The 19777-nt window shown below is 39.2% G+C and overlaps 1 protein-coding gene across 1 annotated transcript in view; it reads left to right on the top strand.

Moving 5' to 3' along the window:
* The window catches only part of TTC39B (tetratricopeptide repeat domain 39B), a 133185-nt gene extending 117821 nt beyond the window's left edge, over positions 1-15364 (top strand). The window contains exons 17-20 of the mRNA XM_056117397.1: positions 1426-1534; positions 6179-6296; positions 10222-10338; positions 14042-15364. Coding sequence (XP_055973372.1) covers positions 1426-1534; positions 6179-6296; positions 10222-10338; positions 14042-14132 — 435 coding nt within the window. The 3' untranslated portion in view covers positions 14133-15364. The remainder of the gene's footprint in view (positions 1-1425; positions 1535-6178; positions 6297-10221; positions 10339-14041) is intronic.
* The last annotated feature ends 4413 nt before the right edge of the window (positions 15365-19777 follow it).

Here is a 19777-nt window from a genome sequence, read left to right as displayed (position 1 = left end):
CGAACCCGGGTTGGCCGAGTGCAAGGCAAATGCCCTACTGCTGTGCTATAATTCCAGCCCAATTAGATATTATTATTTTTTATTTTTTATTGCTTTTTGGGTCATACCTGGCGATGCACAGGGGTTACTCCTGGCTCATGCACTTAGGAATTACTCCTGGCAGTGCTCAGGGAACCATATGGGATGCTGAGAATCGAACCTGGGTCGGCCGCATGCAAGGCAAATGCCCTACCTGCTGTGCTATCACTCCAGCCCCTAATTAGATATTATTTATTAGTTAATATTTATTTTTGATTTCTTATCATCCTTAAGACTATTAACAAGTTTGAACAGTTAGGTGTAAAATAAAAGCACAAGCATTTTCATCTTAGTTTTCATTGCCATGAAGTGAAGGTGACTTTGCTGACACTCAAATGTATCTTTCTTATTTCTGCCACATCCCTGAAAAAAAGAAGCTTCTTAAACAGTATCTGTATTATATTTTAATATACATTTATTTCCAGGAATATACTAACTGCCCTGCTTATTTCCTTCCCCCTCAAAATATAAGCTGCACTACCAGGAGGATTAGAAAAATATTTTCAAGCAAAAGCACATTTGCTTTTGGTCCAAAAAAAATTCTCATCTGTTAGCCTATAAAATGTAATTTGCAACGCAAAATCATTAGTTTACATTTTTCAGGGCTGTCACTCAGCCATATGGCCTTTAAATGAATGTATTTTCTGCATCTTGGATTGCATTACTGGACTGTCACATATTTTTAATGGTATGAAAGAACCTGTGCCCAGTAAAATATTTCCTATGTTCATTTCCAGTGATGTTCATGGAAGCATGTTTTATAAACAAACGACAGTATTTAAAAAAATTTTTTTTTACTTAGAAATAATAACAAAGCACCAGAGATGACTCAACTGCTGGAGAGTCTGGGTTCCATCCCTGACACCGCATGGTCTCCTGAGCATCTACGATGCCCTGAGCCAGGAGTAGTCTCTGAGTACCCATTCGGTGTGGACTACAAAAAACAGACAAAAATTAGGAACAACAAAACTTCCATTAACTTATTCATAGTGTTAAAATATTTAGTCCTGTACATCTCTGTTATTTTCCTAAGGGATTAAAGATGTGGAGGTACTAGTAACTATTTGTTAAATGTGCATGTAAATAATTTTCAGTACAAACATAAGATTTCAGGTATTGAATTATTTCACAGCCTCAAGTCAAAAGGTGCATGACAAAATGAGAAAAGGGGAAATTATATTACTAAAATTCAAATGAGAAAAATTCAAATGGGAAAAGCAGATTGGCAGAATGTTGTCTTGAGTTCCCTAGCAAGTGAAGGCAAAACATACAGATGTAGTTTGTCATTGAGAAGGACAGTGAGTGATCGCACTTAACTGTAAGTGATTTTCCATTTATCCTCATTAGGAAATGATGTACGTCTGGAATGGTTTTCCAATAGTGAGCAAAAGAAAGGATCTGTCTGAAAATCTGTTGGTAACCGTTGAAAAGGCCGAGGCAGCTTTTCAGAATGCAGGTAAGTATGAGAAGAGCCCGGAACTTGTTACCTCTGCCACTCTTCTGTCCTCTCCCCAAACCTCTGTCCTTACTAATTTGGGCTGCATGTAAAATAGACCTTCGTGATCATAATAGATGAAGGAACACACTGTAACGGGTAGACCAGGGGCATAGCAAGCAGAGAAAGGAGGCTCTGGAAAGAACTGCATATTGTATGATTCCATTAGTATGAAATATTGGCAGTATTAGAGCAATTTGAAAATGCAGAAAGCAGATCAGTGATTGCATAGGGATGGGAGAACAAAGGACACAAAAGAAGTGAAGAGCAAGCCATTTCTTTTGGGGCTGATGAAATGTCACAGAATTGATTGTGATGATGGTCACACAATTTTGTAATCTACCAAAAGCCAATCAATGATATATATTTTAAATGGGTGAACTGCATGGTTGTACAGTTTTGTAAGTTACAACTTAAAGCTGTTTACAAAAACTATGAAGGGAGGAATATGGTTGAAACAGGAAAACATGTACTCTTCCAGTTTTAGTTTGATCTTTCCTTGCTTCTTTTTTTCTCTTTCCAATGACGACTAATGCTCTTTGCAGACATAGAGAACTGTTTGTTCTCAAGCTGGAGTCTTACCACAGTTCAGTTTTTCATTCTATTTGTGGTATAGTAGAGGCCCCCTCCAGCTCCTGGAAACTCCATTTACTGGAGGGGCAACTGGCAGAATAAAGGAAAATCAGGCAATCTAGGCCTATGCACCTCAGATCTGCAACTGTGTGACTCAGAACAAACCTCATCATTCTGAGCTTTAAAAGCTTTTAAGATGGGAAATGTATTGTACTAGATTCCATGTTCCCAAACTTATTTGGAGCACTCTCCTTTTCAGAAAAAGAAAAAAAAATTACTAAACATCTCCCCCTCCCTGGCAATCTACCATCTGAATGACCCAAACAAATAGATAACGCCCCCAATTGCACCCAAGGCTACTTCTCCCCCTCAGTCATGTCCAAGCCCACCAGGAGGCCATTTTCTCCCGCTCTGGATAAAAAAGGACTGGATAGTATTCTTAATTTTCTAATTAAGTATAATTTATAGAATTATTTTTAAAAAGTAAAATAGACATAATGATAGAGTTTCTTGTATTCTTTATCACTGTATCCTGTTGTTATTTTGCCAAGAGTATGCTCTAAACACAAAAATACAGTGAGTATCTTGGTGGTGATAAACATGATAAAGGATATAGAGGTTCAGGAATGGTCAGGAAAAACAACAGTAAACTCATTTTTCTCAACTAGAAAATGGGAATGAAGAAAAAAATTAGTTGTTAGTTAGTTAGTTAGTTAGTTTGTTTGGAGGCCACAGCCAGCAGTGCAGAGGGTTACTCCTGGGTCTGCACTCAGAGATCACTCCTGGAGGGCTTGAGGGATCAAATGGTAGACTGAGGATTGAACCTGGGTCAGCTGTGTTCAAAGCAAGCGTTTACATGCTCTGTGGTTCCAACGAGAACGTTTATTCTTGACATTCTCATCCTCTGGGGGATAAATTATTGAATGTATTGCCATAGATAAGGACCACATTTGTGCATATTTTACTTTGAGCTGCAGTATGAGTTTGAGGTGTTTTTGTGTTGTTGCTTTTTTTTTTTTCTCCAACACCTACCAATGCTCAGGTGTTGCTCTGGGCTCAAGAATTATTCCTGGCAGTTCTTGGGGACCATATGGGATGCTGGGGATTGAACCTGGGTTGGCTGCATGTAAGGCAAATGCCCTACCCATTGTACTATCACTCTGGCCCCAAGATTGAGTGTTTTTTTTTTTTTTTTGAAGAAGCACTGTGAGGGCAGGGGTATTCTCCCCAAGCTGTGCTTATGAGACCTAGGGCCCTTCTTGGCAATTCTCAACCACCTGGATTGGCAGTTCAATGTGAGGGTCCGAAAATGCAGTGCTACTTGGCCTGGGGTGTCAAGGGTTACCCAGACCACCTGGGTGATGTTTGGGGCTTCCACAGCTTCATCTGGCAATACTTGGGGAACCATGCAGTGCCAGGAATTGAATCGGGGCCCTCTGTACTATTCTCTGTGGCTTTGAGGTTGAAATTTTGAATGACCTTTTTTTCTATAAAAATGTAAAATATGTAATTACAGTTGATGTAAAAATTTTTCAGAAGTCATCTATATTTTTGTTGCACAGAGAATTTAGATCTTTTTGTGTTTTCTATCTCAACCTTGCTTTATACTTATAATCATGTTATAGCTGGACATCATTAAAGTATAATTGATGATAAGTTATCAGTTTCATGGGTCATTAGATATATATTAGGTATAATATGATAATTAGATATTTGTATAGATTAGGAGGTGAATCATATAAGTTAACATCTTTCCATGCAGTTACAAAATGTTATTTTGCAGTGGGAAAGCTCTATTTCCTTAGATGAGGCTGTGGATTCCATCACCAGGGTGACACATGCACGCAAAAGCAGAGTTTGGTTATACTATTTATAGTACTAGATGGTAGAGGATAGTGTTAGTGTTTCGTATTGATTTCCAGTAGCCCTTTGTTTGAAATCTCACTAAATTGTAGGCAGAAATTGGTACAGGAGTTCTACTTGGACCATTTATTGCAGTTAGTTAGCTTAGTGAATTTTTATGGCAAATGTAATCAGTGTTACATAAAAGGGAAGTGTTACTTTGGTTTTTCACTTTTCTATTTCCAAATCTTTCCTTTGGTGCATTGCAACTAGCTTTTAAAAGACTTTGCTGCTGATATTTTCACCATCTGAGAGCTTCAAGCTTTCTTTTTTCTCCACCTCTGTTTTATTAGGTTCAGCAGATCTTTCTTTGCTGGTAAAAATCTGCCTTGGCAGCTTCATCGTATAATGTTCTTGGAATAGAAAATGGAAGTTGTGTTAAAATGTTCATCCATGAACTCACTCAGGAGGTTGAGAATCAGGATAATGTGTCATGTTTTAAGGGAAAATAATAATATGATTGTGGTCTCAGGAAAAGAATTTTTTTGCTTTCAAAGGCTTGGGGACAAATGTTATTTTAAAATTTTGTTTTCCTTGTCCCCAACTCATAACACAGATAAAAATTAAGCGTCGCTTTATTGATTCTTTTGCTTTCTATGGCGTGTGTGTTGCTCCACCTACTTGCCACTCACAGAACACCAACATGGTATGGAAACACAAACTGGCATCAGTTGCGGCACAGAATGCGGTAGAAGCCCCCCCAAATGATACTGCTTCTGGAATGTGTGATTTGTGGTGCATTTGTAATTAGGAGCAGGGATAGATCCTTTTTGGAGCAGGTGTAGAAAAATGCTTCTTCATAATAGGAAAGGTATTGTGGTATTGAAATGTGTAAGTTTTCTGTTGGATGGCGTATTGGATCTTGGAAGTGTGAGATGAAAAGCAGCGGTAGTGAGTGAGTTCCTTCTGACTGAGATGCCACATTGTTAACTTCCCAGGGATGAGCGGCTTTCCCACTCAAACACCAGATTGTGTTCCTTGTGCTTCCTGAGTTTGCACAGCCAGCAGGAGGGTTTAGTCTGAGAGACATTCATTGTCTTACTGACCCTCCCCACCTGGGTTGTGACCTCCTGAGGGGATAAATAATCAGTCAGTCTTTGAATGGATCTTAGTTCTGTGCCCCTTGGGAAAAAGAAAAGAAAAAGAAAGAGGGAAAGAAGGAAGGAAGGAAGGAAGGAAGGAAGGAAGGAAGGAAGGAAGGAAGGAAGGAAGAGAGGGAGGGAAGGAGGGAGGGTGGGGAGGGAGGGAAGGAAAGGAAGAAAGGAGAGAGAAAGAAAGAAAAAGAAAGAGAAAGAAAGAAAGAAGAAAGAAAGAAAGAAAGAAAGAAAGAAAGAAAGAAAGAAAGACACCCTACATTTTCACAAGTGGTAGATGAGGAGCAGCCGCCCTTTGTCAGATGTCACATAATATGGCTCCCTCTGTTTAATATTCTGTTGCCTTGGGCTGTGGAAGGCAAAGAGCTATTTTCAAAAAGGGGAAAAGTGGTGAAATAAAATTCTTACATTAGCCTCAAGCAGCGGGAAGTTTGGGAGGAGTGTAGGCACCTTACATACTTCCGAAGCATTTTGTCTGATTTTATAACATAGCTCCCTCCACCCACCCCCAGGAACATAATCCGGGAGAATTGATAAGTTGTAAACATAATGATCTGAGAGGGTATTCTACCTTCTGAATTCTGAGTGGTTACAAGGCCATCTGCTTCTCCATATGGAAGTGCAGTCCTCTATCGCTGAAGCCAGCACTGTTAGGAGCCAGGAGCCAGGAGCCAGGAGGGGGCAGCCTTCTTGCTCCTCGTGGCTTTACCTTTTATAGAATGAATAAACCTCCTCTTTAGAGTTCTGATTTCCTGTGGTTGCAGCTAGCATCACATTGATTGCTTGCAAAAAAAATGTCTTTAATAGCTAGAGTGAACTGTTTAATAAAACGGTGCATTCATGTAGCAAATTCAATATTCTTTCTATGGAATATATCTTCATGTATTTTGTTTAGTGAGACAGAACAAATGCTAAAAATATTTTTCTTATTTGCAATGATTCCTGTGAAACCTAATAGTCATTTAGGTCTTCCTCCATACAAGGTTTTTTCATCATACGGTATTGTGTGTGTGATTCTTGTCTGTCTTGCTTTAAGACCTCAACGACTACTCTGTGGATGACGAATGCTTAGTGAAACTGTTGAAAGGATGCTGCCTGAAGAATCTACAGCGGCCTTTGCAAGCGGAATTGTGTTTCAATCACGTTATCCAAAGGTGAAAGTGAATTCCGTCTTGGGTGCAGATCATGGGTAGGGCGGGGAAATCGAGAGAGAAAGTTTGATCCCCTAGTTAGTCTTTTACCTTAAGCAGAATCCAGGAGAGTTTTTGATCTTTGAGAAGAATGTTAGAGTCTAAGTTAGAACATGACTGTATCCTTTTTTATGCATTTTCTCTTGACTTGATTTAAAGGTGACACCCCCAAACTAAATGCATGGCCTGGATAACAACTGGTTTTCATTTAAACTCCAGAGGTGTTACCTTTTCTTCTTTTTTAAATCTCCCCACATTTGTGATTCATGCACATTTTTTAAAAATTCAGGCACCATGATTTATAATACTGTTAGTGATTAGGGCTTCATGCACAACACACTCTCTGTCAGAGTGTCCACTTTCCTCCACGGTCCTCTTTCCAACACCTCCACTCCCCTCTCCTGTGGTAAGATTTACTAAAGACCAGTTTTCTGTTTCTGTTGCCTTTGGGTATTTGTTGTATAATGATTCGGTTTTTTTTATATCCCAGTCGTGAGAGAAATGTGTCCTTTCCCTTCGAACTTCATCTAGCATGACACGCTACAAATCCCAGTGATGCCCTTTTTCATTGATACATTTATTTATGCGTTTATTTATTTATTCTGTAGTTTTTAAACTTCCATTATGTGCCAGAGATCATGCTGGGTCCTAAGGATTCATATTTGTGACAATAAATTGTCAAGGAAGGCATATTATACACACTGTAACAGTTTCTGTTTGGGCAAGGGGCATATCTTCTGGCTGTAAATGAGGGTGATTTTTTTCCCCCACCAATAATATTAATGATGATGTATCCTGTTCCTTTAGTTAACAAAGTCAAATTCAGGTTCTGATGTCTATATACTATATACTATATACTATATACTATATACTATATATATAGTATATATAGTATATATAGTATATATAGTATATATAGTATATAGTATATAGCTACTAGCCCTCTATATACTAGCCCTCTTCTCTCTGTCTGAGGTTACAAATGTAACTTTTCACAACTGCCTTACTGAATGATGGCAGGAATAGGGATTGATGGACACTAGAGATTTGGGAGAGCATATGTATCTAATCTCCATTTGCTCCAGTTAACTGTTCTGAAAATGTAGGCTCTGTAGCAATAATTGCTATAATTTTTTAAAAATTGCTTTAATTTTTGATGAAAGACCTGAACTCTCGATTTTTTTTTTTTTGCATAAGATCTGTAGATTTTTCTTTTTTAGCAACAACTACAAAACATTATTGTAGTGATTAAAGCTCCACTTTATTTTTGTTCTGTTTTCTGATTTGGGGAAACATACCCAATAGTACTTAGGGACTATTCCCAGCTCTATGCTCAGGAGTCACTCATGGAGCTGTTTGGGGGACGAAACAGCTTGTTCATTCAGTGGTGGTGGGGATCAGAGCTGGGCTTCCTGCTCTCACTCAGTCATTGCTCTCCCCAGCTCAGAATCTGCAGATTTTATTTTATTTTATTTTATTTATTTATTTTGCTTTTTGGGTCACACCCGGTGATGCACAGGGGTTACTCCTGGCTCTGCACTCAGGAATCACCCCTGGTGGTGCTCAGGGGACCATATGGGATGCTGGGAATCAAACCCGGGTCGGCCGCGTGCAAGACCTACCCGCTGTGCTATTGCTCCAGCCCCAGAATCTGCAGATTTTAATATATTGACTCAACTATTTTGAAAACTTGACAAATCAAATAGATAATAGCCACCGACCATAAATTCACATTGTCTTTTCATTATCACATGCCTTTTGACCCAGGGTCACTGACCCCTTCTTTTTAATAATATTTTGTAAGAGGGTTAGAGGACTATTGTCCTTACAGAAGAAACAGATCATATCTGTTTCCTAAATAAGTACTGTTTTTAGTGAACATAGTGTTTATTTTTCTTCTATTTTAATGGTGTTTTTGTCAGAAGCAACAGGATGACTCATTTATACCATTTGTTGTGTTTACTAAACTCATGAATTGTTAGTTCATGTGTTTTGACACTTTTTCAAGGTAAGATCATTCAGTTGGGTTTTATCTTGAAAATACCAAGAGGCTAGCATTGATGAAGAGCCTAAAGTAATTTCAGCTTTGTTTCAACCAGGTTATTTAAAGACTTTTATAGTATAAGACCCATTCGCATATTAGTTCATTGCTCAGAGGTTTTTGGGTCACTTGGGAAATGTAAATTTGAGTTTCAGATTCAGATGAAATCAGGCCTACTGGTTATTAAATAACGTGTTATTTTATACAAACTGTGGACAGGCCACAGAGTCAGCTGTCTTTGTCTTTCTTTTTCTCCTGTGCCAGCAAGTAGGGCTTTTACCTTTTCTATGATGAACTAATTTCAAGGCCCCAGCTTTATGTGACGTCTTAGTCCTAGACATTTTAACTACTTGCCTAGACATCAGACACAAAGCCCTGCTGATTCAGGCTGAGCAAACCCTGGGGATCCTTTAGCATTAGCCGATATACTTCATTGGTTTGGTTTTTCATAATATTTCTGACTAAAGAAGTGTTAGCTATTTTCTTTTTTTTTTCTTTTTTATTTTTCGTAGAAAGTTAACTATATTTATTTTTTGCTTTTTTGGGTCATACCCGGCGATGCACAGGGGTTACTCCTGGCTCTGCTCTCAGGAGTTACTCCTGGTGGTGCTCAGGGGACCATATGGGATGCTGAGAATCAAACCTGGGTCAGCCACATGCAAGGCAAACGCTCTACCTGCTGTGCTATCTCTCCAGCCCCGTGTTAGCCATTTCCTTGCTGCTTTTTTTTTTTTTTTTGCTATAAGGCTTATTACAAAGAAAATTGAATTTTTTAAAAAATACATTTTTTTTTTGCTTTTTGGATGACACCCGGTGATGTACAGGAGTTACTCCTGGCTCTACACTCAGGATATAATCTGGGATCAAACCCAGGTTGGCCACATACAAGGCAAATGCTCTACCCACTGTACTATAGCTCCAGCCCCCAAAATAAGTTTTCTTTAAAAACATGATTATATTTGATTTGGTTTTGGGGTCACATCTAGTGGTGTGGAAGACTTACAACTCTCTATTAAGGGATCTTTCCTGGCAATGTTCAGGGAACCATATTTGGTATCAGGGATTAAACCAGCATTGACTGTACACAAGGCATCTAAACCCATGTACTATCTCTCTGCCCCCAGGTTTATTATCTCTAAAAGGAGTCATTTTTATAATACTTTTCTTTTGTTTTTTATTTTTTTGGGTCACACCCGGGCATGCACAGGGATTACTCCTGGCTCTTCACTCAGGAATTACTCCTGGTGGTGCTCGGGGGACCATATGGGATGCTGGGAATCGAATCTGGTTGGCCACATGCAAGGCAAACGCCCTACCTGCTGTGCTATCGTTCCAGCCCCTCTAATACATTTTTTTGGGGGAGGAGAACTTTGGTGCCACAAGCTGGTTGTGCTCAGGGGCCACTCCTGGCTTTGCTCAGAGGACCGTTTGTGGTGCTATAGATGGAACCCTGGTTGACTGCATACAAGATAAGCACCTTACCTGTCCCACAAATACATATTTTTAAGTGGGGCTCATCCCTGGTGCTGCTACTCCTGACTCTGCTTAGAGGTGACTCCAGTATTAGGGATCTAACCAAGGCAAGTACCTTAAGCCTTAAACTATTTGGCCCTGCCTAAATACATTTTTTCATCTTTACATATCCTTTCCAGGGTTAGCTAATCTTAGAAGATTTGCATGTATCCATTTGTCTCAGAAACAGTAAAGGAATCCTCAGTTCTTGAAGTTTTAAGAACTAAACTGTTGCCACACCATAGTTTATTAGATGTGTGTGTATTTTATGTTTGAAAAAGCCTGCCACGTGTCTTATTCTGTTAGTACTTAATTGCTTTTCATTTAATCTTTTAGTGAAAAGCTACTGAAGTATGACCACTACCTAGTGCCATTTACCCTGTTTGAGTTGGCATTTTTGTACAAAAACCAAGGGGAAATCGACAAGGCCATAAAGGTTCTGGAAACTGCCAGGTAAGTGATGATGGCTGGTTTTCCTCTATTGCTGTGGAGTCCCACAGGTCAATAGTTTCAACTTCAGTAGTACAATTATATCTCTAAAAGTAAAGACTTCAGTAAAAGTAATACTAATTACTAATTAGTATTAGTAATTAGTATTTTGCTAATTTATGCTAATTTATGCTAGTTTATGCTCATCTCTTGCTTTAACTGTATGGTTTCCAGCCTTTACAGTACCTGAAGCACTGTTGTGACTATTTACAGATGAGTTGATGGGCACCTGAGGAACAGATTTCTAAATCATTCTCTTTTATATCAAGGGTCAGCAAACTTTTTCAAGTAGTTGTCTCAGTTTTGTGCTGTAGAGTTTCTGTTACCACCTACCAATTCTAAGGAAAGCAGTGAAAAAAAAAATAGAAACTGTATAGATTTGGTCCATGAATTAGAATTTGCTGACTTTTGTCCATATTCAACTAAATCTTTCTTGCCTTGGAGGACCACGGATTTAAATAAACCCTTGAGTCTCCCCAATTCTCTTCTGTGTATTGTGAACATTTTAAAGCATTTTATTTTTTTATGAGGCTATCAATGACCTTTTTCTCCAGTTCTCCTTTTCACCTTCTGGCAGCCACAAATCTGATCTCTTTTTCTGTGAGTTTAATTGTACTTTAATTAGATTCTACCTGTAAACCACGAGCATGTGGTTTTTCTGTGTCTCTTTCTAGATTAATTAATTTAGCATAATGCCTTCAGGGCACATCCATGTTGTTGCATGGAAGTATTTACTTTTTAATTTTTTAATGGCTAAATAATATTCCATTATGTCTTTTAACCATAACTCCTACTGCCATTCATTTGTAGATGAGCATTTAGATTGTTTCCATATCTTGACTGTTGTAAATAATGCAGCTATGAATATCAAGATACGGGTATCTTTTGGAATTAGAATTTTTGTCTTCTTTGGATATATCTCCAGAAGTAGATCATATGATAGTACTAGCCCACGGTTTTTGTTTGTTTGTTTGTTTGTTTGATTTTTGGGTCACGCCTAGCAATGCACAGGGCTTACTCCTGCCTCATGTACTCAGGAATTAGTCCTGGGGGTGCTCAAGGGACCATATGGGATGCTGGGAATCAAACCTGGGTCCTCTGTGTGCAAGGCAAACACCCTACCCGCTGTGCTATCACTCTAGCCCCCAGCCCTACGTTTTTGAGGCATCTCTCTATACTGTTTTTCATAAATCTAGACCAGTTTACATTCCTATCAGCAGTATGTGAGAATTCCTTTTTCTCCACATCCTTACAAAAATGAATCTTTTAACTTTTTATATATATATGTATATATATTATATGTTTTCTGCAATGAGTGTTCTAACAGATGTGAGGTAATACAACATTGTGGTTTTTAATTTTATTTATTAATTTATTTATTTTGGGGGGAGGTTTGGGCCACACTGGCTGAGCTCAGGGCTTACTCCTGGTTACTCAGGGATCACTCCTGGAAGATTTAGAGAACTATATGGGATAGCAGGGATTGAACCCAAGTCTGCTGTATGCAAGGCAAACCCTACCCTCTGTACTATCACTAGCCCCCCGGTTTTCCTTTTCCTTACAGTTCTGTGATTTACAATATTGTTATTGATGGTTTCCTGTGTACATAGTTGCAGCACTACACCTATCAGCAACATGCCCACCTCCCTTCCCCAAGGACCCCATACACTCCTCCTTTTCAGCAATTCTCCCACCCAACTCAGTTGCTTGGAGCAGCGCTCATGTTATGATGCCTTTTACTCTTTGTCAGCATCGTGGTTTTAATTTGAATTTTCCTAATGATACATGATTTGAGTATTTTTTCAAATAAGAAAGATATTGTCACTAAAGACCTGTTGTAGATTTTCTGTAGAAAAATGTCTCTTCAGTTCATTTGCCCATTATTTGGTTCTTTTTGGCTTTTTGTTGTTGTTCATTTTGTTTTATTTGGGGACACACCCACTGATGCTCAGGGGTTACTACTGGCTCTGCACTCGGTATTACCCCTAGTGATGCTCAGGGGACTATAACGTATGCCGGGGATAGAACCCAGGTTGTCCATGTGCAAAGCAAATGTTTTACCAGCTGTGCTATCTCTCTGGCCCTGTAGTTTTTAATGTATTTTGAATATTAGTCCCTTATCAGATTTAAGGTTTACAAATGTTTTTTCCATTTTTTAAGGCACTGTTACATTTTGTTGGCTTCTTTTGCTGTGCAGACGCATTTAAGTTTCATTTGGTCCCTTGTTAATTTTTAAAAATTTTTAATTTATTTTTATTTTTTATTTTTTGTAATGAATCCCTGTGAGGTGCAGTTACAGACTTACAAACTTTCGTGGTTACATTTCAGTCACACAATGCTCAGTACCCATCCCTCCACCAGTGCCCATTCTGCACCACCAATGATCCCAGTGCACCTCCCCCCACCCCCACCCCACCTCATACCCCCCACATCCCTTGTTAATTTTTTAGTTACTGCTTGTACTTGGCTGGAGCGGTAGCACAGCAGTAGGGCATTTGCCTTGCATGCGGCCAGCATGGCTGACCCAGGTTCGATTCCTCTGCTCCTCTCAGAGAGCCCGGCAAGCTATCGAGAGTATCTCGCCCCTATGGCAAAGCCTGGCAAGCTCCCCGTGACATATTCGATATGCCAAACACAGTAACAACAAGTCTCACAATGGAGACGTTACTGGGCCCACTCGAGCAAATCGATGAGCAACGGGAGGACAGTGCTACAGTGCTTGTGGCTCAGTTATCACATTTTGCAGATTTTAACACTTATAACAGAGAGATTCACATGAATTATATAATTAAAATTTTAATATAATATTGGAGTTTATAGGCCTATTTTGACATTGTCACAGAGGGACTATTGGTCAGACCATTACTATTTGCCCATAATAATTGGAATGTGTAATTTTTGATGTGATCAAGTAATTTCATGAGTTTCAAGATTTTTTTGTTTGTTTTGGAAGCCACACCCAGCAGTGCTCAGAGCTTAGTCCTGTCTCCATGCTTAGGGATCATTCCTGATGGGACTCAGGGGACCACGTATGGTGCTAGGGATAAACTGGGGTTAACCTCATGCAGACAAGTGCCCTACCTGCTGTATGATCTCTCTGGTCTCAGAGTTCTTTCTTTCTTTCTTTCTTTCTTTCTTTCTTTCTTTCTTTCTTTCTTTCTGGGGGGAGTGTGTGGTGGGGGGAAGAGAAATGTCCAACAGGGCTCAGGGAACACTCCTAGTGTTGTTTTGGGTACCATATGCTGTGTGAGGGATTGAACTGGGTTGGTCGTATGCAAGGTGGGATTATTTTTTTGAATGATAAATCATCTTCACTATGTTTATAGGAGGCAGCCTTAAAATTTCCATTCTAGAAAAGGAAGTCAAACTATAAAGAACTCAAACGAACTTCATTACATCCACCTCATAACCTTATTTATTTATTTATTTATTTATTGCTTTGTTGGTGGATAACTTGGTAAAGAAGTAGAATCTTGCTGTACAAAATATGACTGTGAGATCACCCTCAGAAAGCTTCCAGAATGTACATCTTAATACCAGTCACTTCTGATCACAACCAAGTATAAAAGTGAATTAGGACTGGAGATGTGAGGAAGTGAAGGATGATGGTATATCCCTGTCATATCAAAGAGTTTTGACATCATAATTTCATTGTTATTGTCTTTAGAAACAACTACAAGGATTATTCCATGGAGTCCAGGCTGCACTTCAGAATTCAGGCAGCTCTTCACCTCTGGAAAAAACCTTCCTCAGATTGAGCAGAATGTGATGGATGACCTTTTTCTTAATCGACACTGACATCTGCTACAGATTAGACCTTGTATTAAAGTGAAAATGTGATCTTGTGAATGAGAGATAAAAATATAACTATCGTCGATATTTTCTATAATCTGTATGGTATATTATTCTATATATATGCGGTTTTTTTCCTATGGAACGATGTTCAGTACTATTTTAAAAATTCCTATATATTTTGCCTCTCCAAAGAGAATTTCATATTAGGTTTGAGTTGGAGAGTGAAAAGTCTTTTCAAGGACTCAAAGGTACAATAAAGTCTAAATTAGATTATTTATTTTTTTTTAAATGTGGAAGTGAAAAATGTTTAAGTAGCCAGTGGCTTGCAACTTGAGACATTTTTTAGATTTGTTGGCCAGTTAAACCTTAGGGATTTTTTTTGCTGCATATCTAAATTTTAGAGGCAAAATAGAAATCACCTATGTTCCAAATAGCTTAATAATAACTTTATGAAGACTCCCTGAAAAAGAAGACAATGGTTTATACAGGGACAGGATAATATACTTAACAAGTTGAAAAGAACTGTTTCCAGAAAAGATTAAAAAATGCTGTATTGTGTTTTAGCCTTCATGGTTAAAGATAACTGTTTTGAGAGATTTTTCTGTTTTGAATGTACTTAAATCTATTATAATAAGAAAAGATTTTAAAACTCTGCATACCCAAAGGGAGGAAAAAGTCATATTTTAGAAATTACCTTCAACTTTAGCAAGAGAGCCTAAATATATATGTATATGTTTGTTGATTATTTTTTTATAGGAAGTGAAGTTCCTGCTGCTTTAAATGATATGTAAAATATCAATAGTTTTTACAGTTATGATGTTAGTGAGTACGATCTAATTTTTTAAAAAACAAAAACCCACAGACCAAACTCTAGCACTGTGATGGTTCCTTATAAATACATGGACTGAGTTGAGTCCTTTTATTGGGAGACACAATCAGGGCATAAGCAGAAGAGAGACGGACTCTGGCCCTGGCTCTGCCTCAGGTTAGCAGTGAGCGGGGTCACCACCAGGGAACCCACTTGCTCTTGGCATCCCCACCTTTTCCTTACCTGTGAAAAGGAAAAAAAGATGGATGTCTTTCAAGGCCTCTTTCAGTTTTATAACTGTGAGTCTGTGTATGGGGAATTTATTTTCAGTGAATAATGTTTAAATGTTTCCTCTAAATCATTCCTGTGTTAAAATGTTCAAACCATTCCTTTAGAGTATGTTTTGTGTTCATCATTTATCTTCATTTCCTTCCCCTGCCCCCCAAATAGCCTGAATTATGGCTGAGGACAGATTGTATCCAGAGAGAGAGGAAAAACCACTTGAGGATTGAGAAATCATGGGTGGGGGGCGGGTGGGCGGGGAGGGAAGGGAGTAAGTGGTTGCCCTAGTTCTCTTTCGAAGAATTGTCAGGGAAACCTCTACAGTTTAATAGCCCCAGACTGCGAACCAGGGTCCCATAACTGTTATCACTGCTTGACATACCGCAAGTTCATTCACCTGCTCAGGGACTCTGTTTCCCCAGTGAGGATAGCAGCATTGTACATGTTGCTTGTGAGAGTGCAATAAGGTAATGCAAATGATAGCTTGTTTAAATTGTGGAAGGCTACGTGAACACCAGTTGTAATATTCAGGTTGTTTGCACTGATTATAATATCAGCACAAAAGTTTTGTCTGAGTTTCTGGCCTCTATTAGTAAAGAAAGAAACTTGGAAATTCAGATATCTTAAATCATGCTTGACACTGGTGAAAGCCCAGATTATGGATTTGTTCCTTGCTGTTTATTCCTTGATCTATGTGCCTGTACCCAGCAGGAAGTTAAGTTATTTACTCTTTTTTTTGTACCAGGCGTTATTCCCAGCTCACTTCTTGGGCATCACTCTCGGCAGTGCTCAGGAAACCATGCCGTGCTGGGCTGGGAGTGGTGTTGAACTTGGAGTCTTGCGTGCTTTGCATGTACTCCGAGCATTTTGACTATTTTTCTGGGCTTCTGTAACCGGATCTTGACTGACACTGAACATTCGTTAATATGCTCACCTCAGAGTCCTTCCTCTTTATGTTACTCTGTCTCAGTGTGTGTTGTTAATACGAATCAAATAATACTAAGTCTAGACAAAAGAGGAACTAAAGTTAACTGTACTTGCAATTAGCAAAATAGTACCATATTTGGTCAGAAGTTTATGAATTCTTCAGAAAAACTTTGGTAGCATTTTTTTTTAAGTAGAAACGCCATTGGTGTTAGAAGCTGAGAGTCTAAAACATTCTTTCTGAAAGCAATCTAAGCTAAGGTTATGCTTATTTTAACTGCATTACCAAGCAAATGTATGGGGAATCACTGTTTCCTGTTTAAATATCTTATTTTTCACTTGTATTTTAATTTCTTTGGAATCCTTTTTATAGTTACCTGGTAATACAGATAATTTATCCAGTAGATTGAGGTGGAGGGGGGAGGGGGGGCCCCAAGCAGTGCTTGGGCCCTGGGACCTACCTAGCAATAATCATTCATACTTGGCCTGGAGCCCTGCGGGGCCAGAGCTCAGGGTCATTGTACATGCCAGGCATTCAGACTTCTCCCAACCCTTTCCCCAACAGATTTTATCTTCCTCCATATTCAGTATATCCTAGTGGCACAAGTTTCTTGACAGTAGTTAATGTTGCATTTGGAGGGGAGGGGTTTCTGTAAGAATGAGTGCAGAAATGACTCATTTGATGGTTTATTTAAGGTTTTGAGGTGCATATGAGATAGGTTTGGCTGCCAAGGTGTCTGACAGTTTATTCAATTTCAGTAGTTCCTGCTATAATTGCCTTTCCCCCCCTTTAACCAAGAGCCAGGGTTCTAATTGGTGTTGCGCTTATGTATGTAGAACTCAAGACAAGATTAAGCTTTCAGGATCAGGGAAGGCAGGTTTCCTCTTGATAATTAATGGGAGATCCACTTTATCAGTTCTTAAGTGGACATGTATTTTTATGTTTCCTGTGCTTCTTCTGCATACAATTTACAGAGAAAAGAGAAGGGCACTGATTCTTGGAGGCTTTTCAGAGAATAGAGATGATAGAAGTGTGTGGAACACTTTCTAGAACCATCAGCTTGAATTATCAGCTTGTAAGCTTTTTCTCACTTCTTTCCTCCCTTCCTCCCTTCCTCCCTCCCTCCCTCCCTCCCTCCCTCCCTCCCTCCCTCCCTCCCTCCCTTCCTTCCTTCCTTCCTTCCTTCCTTCCTTCCTTCCTTCCCTCCCTCCCTTTCTTCCTTCCTCTCTCTTCCTCCCTCCCTCCCTCCCTCCCTCCCTCCCTCCCTCCCTCCCTCTCTCCCTCCCTTCCTTCCTTCCCTCCCTCTCTTCCTCCCTCCCTCCCTGTGATTTTAACAGACCCATGTTTTTCCTTCCTGATTGGGAAGCTTGGACTAGGTGAACTGTCAATTTCTACTTTTGAAAGAAAGTTTTTCCTCTTGGCTTCGGGATGTTGTAAAAAGAGAGAGTGCACATGTTTTGCACATACAAGGCCCTAGGTGATATTTGCACTAAAAGTAGAAAAGAGTTTCCTCTTTTGAAGCTGTTGTCAAAAGTTTGTATATTGTCAGAGACGTATAGCTCCTGCCTTTTAATGCAGCGATTCTGTATCTCATCTATTCTTTTTAATCTGAAAATGTTTATTTCCCTTAAAATGTTAAAATTATAATTATGAAAGGAGTTCTGGAAAACACCAGTGATCATTTTAAGGTCCTAAAGTCCTGGAATTCACAAGTCCTGGAAAGGGTTTTCTTTTTTTAATTTTTATTCGTGAAACACCATGAGGTACAGTTGTAGACTTACAAATTTTTGTGCTTGGGTTTCAGTTATACGATGATCGAGTACCCATCCCTCCACCAGTGCCCATTTTCCACCACCACTGATTCCAGTATCCCTCCCACCCCTCCCCCCCCATCCCACCCTGCCTCTGTGGCAGGGCAATTCCCTTTGTTCTCTCTCTCCTTTTGGGTGCTTGGTTTGCAAAAGAGGCATTGAGTGGCAATCATGTTCTCTCTATAGTCTGCTTTCAGCATGCATCTTGGAAAGGGTTTTCTTAAACTCTCGTTGTCCCTGAGCTCTCACGGGGGCGTTTCTCCCTTGGACGCTGCAGTGTAGTAGCTTCCTGCCTCATGTCCTTGCGCTGGAAGCCTGGCTGGTGGCATAGGTTGGAAGGATGCTGAGTGTCAAGTTGAGCATTTTATGTGCACATAAGTGCTGCCGTGCTCCCCTTTTATGTTTTCTGAATTTCTGGATTTTACATGCTGTTATACTGTGATCACCCAGTCACCATAATTGCATGGTTACTTAGAACTCAAAAATATATCTGTAAAGCGTCTGTGAATTTTCATTTTGGTACATTTAGTGTTCAGATGATCAGATGACGTGGTTGGGCACTATTTCTCTCTGCCACTGAAGCTTCTGTTACAAGACTGAGATTATGCTTTAATAGAATTTCTTAAAAATTCCTTGCTTTTTCAGATTCACCAGCACGAACTGTTAGGATTGAAGACTAATGTTATTTGGAAACATTTAGTGGTCTTTTAATCCCTTACGGCAACATTTCAATGTTAACTCAGCACACCATTACTAAAGGTTGTTAGACGCTATTCACTGATTTAGAGAATTATTTGGGAGATACTTTAAAGTTATATGTTTTGTGTGCCTTTTGCTGTCCATTTTTACTATTTTAACAGGTATGATATCTACTGTGTATGCATATATAAAGACACTTTTAATCTTTTACACTTCTTGATCAGATAGGCAGATGGAAGACTGCTTACAAATATCAAACAGTGTTTTATACTGTTCTTTTAGCGGGAGTGCAGGATTTTCTCCAGATTGTTTCCTGTCCCCTGGGCCAATTATTTACGTAGCAAAATGTATGAGTTCTTTTTTTTGAGCCCTGCTTCCCTTTGTTAGTTTCTGTCTTTTTATAGTTCAGAACATTAAACTTGAAATGTAATGAAAAGGACACATCAGAATTTGTTGTGAGAGGTAAGTGTCTTTCGTGTTCAACGGTTTCTGTTGAACCGTGATGGTGTGGAGGTTCATTCTAGTTTATTTCTAACTACACAATCACAGAAAGAAACAGTGCTGAACACATGAAGCAGCTTGAGAAGGCCGAGCAGGTTCTTGGCCGGATCCATTTTGAAAGGATAATGGGGATCTAGCTTTGAGGAAATTTAACCGCCTCCATTTTACCCAGTTTACAAATGTGTCAGCAAGTAATACTGTGACATGACTTTTCGTAGAAGTCTAAGCAGCTGCCTCAATGTGCTAGTGTAAAGAATGCTTGCTGATGGCTAGAAAAGCAATACTTAATAGGAAAGCCCAAGGTACTTTAATACCAAGCTTCATGAAGTGGAACTTGTCGCATATTATTACACAATGTACCTTGTATGTTGACCAATAGTTCTTAGAAACACGTGATTTCAATGTTGAATGTAGAGGTGTTGACATATCCCAGTAGGAGTTTTTTATTTTATGGCTACTTAATATTTTTTAAAAACTAAGTTTTCACGATTGGTTGTCTGTTTAGAGCCACTTCTGGTGGAAAAGTTAATTTCAGTGTAAGATAACTGATTGCCAGAGAAATAGGCTATAGTGAACATGTAA

This window comes from Sorex fumeus, unplaced genomic scaffold (genome assembly GCF_029834395.1).
Source record: "Sorex fumeus unplaced genomic scaffold, SorFum_2.1 ptg000034l, whole genome shotgun sequence".
Taxonomy (NCBI): domain Eukaryota; kingdom Metazoa; phylum Chordata; class Mammalia; order Eulipotyphla; family Soricidae; genus Sorex; species Sorex fumeus.
The sequence above is the reverse complement of the archived record's forward strand: the minus strand, read 5'-3'. Positions and strand labels throughout refer to the sequence as shown.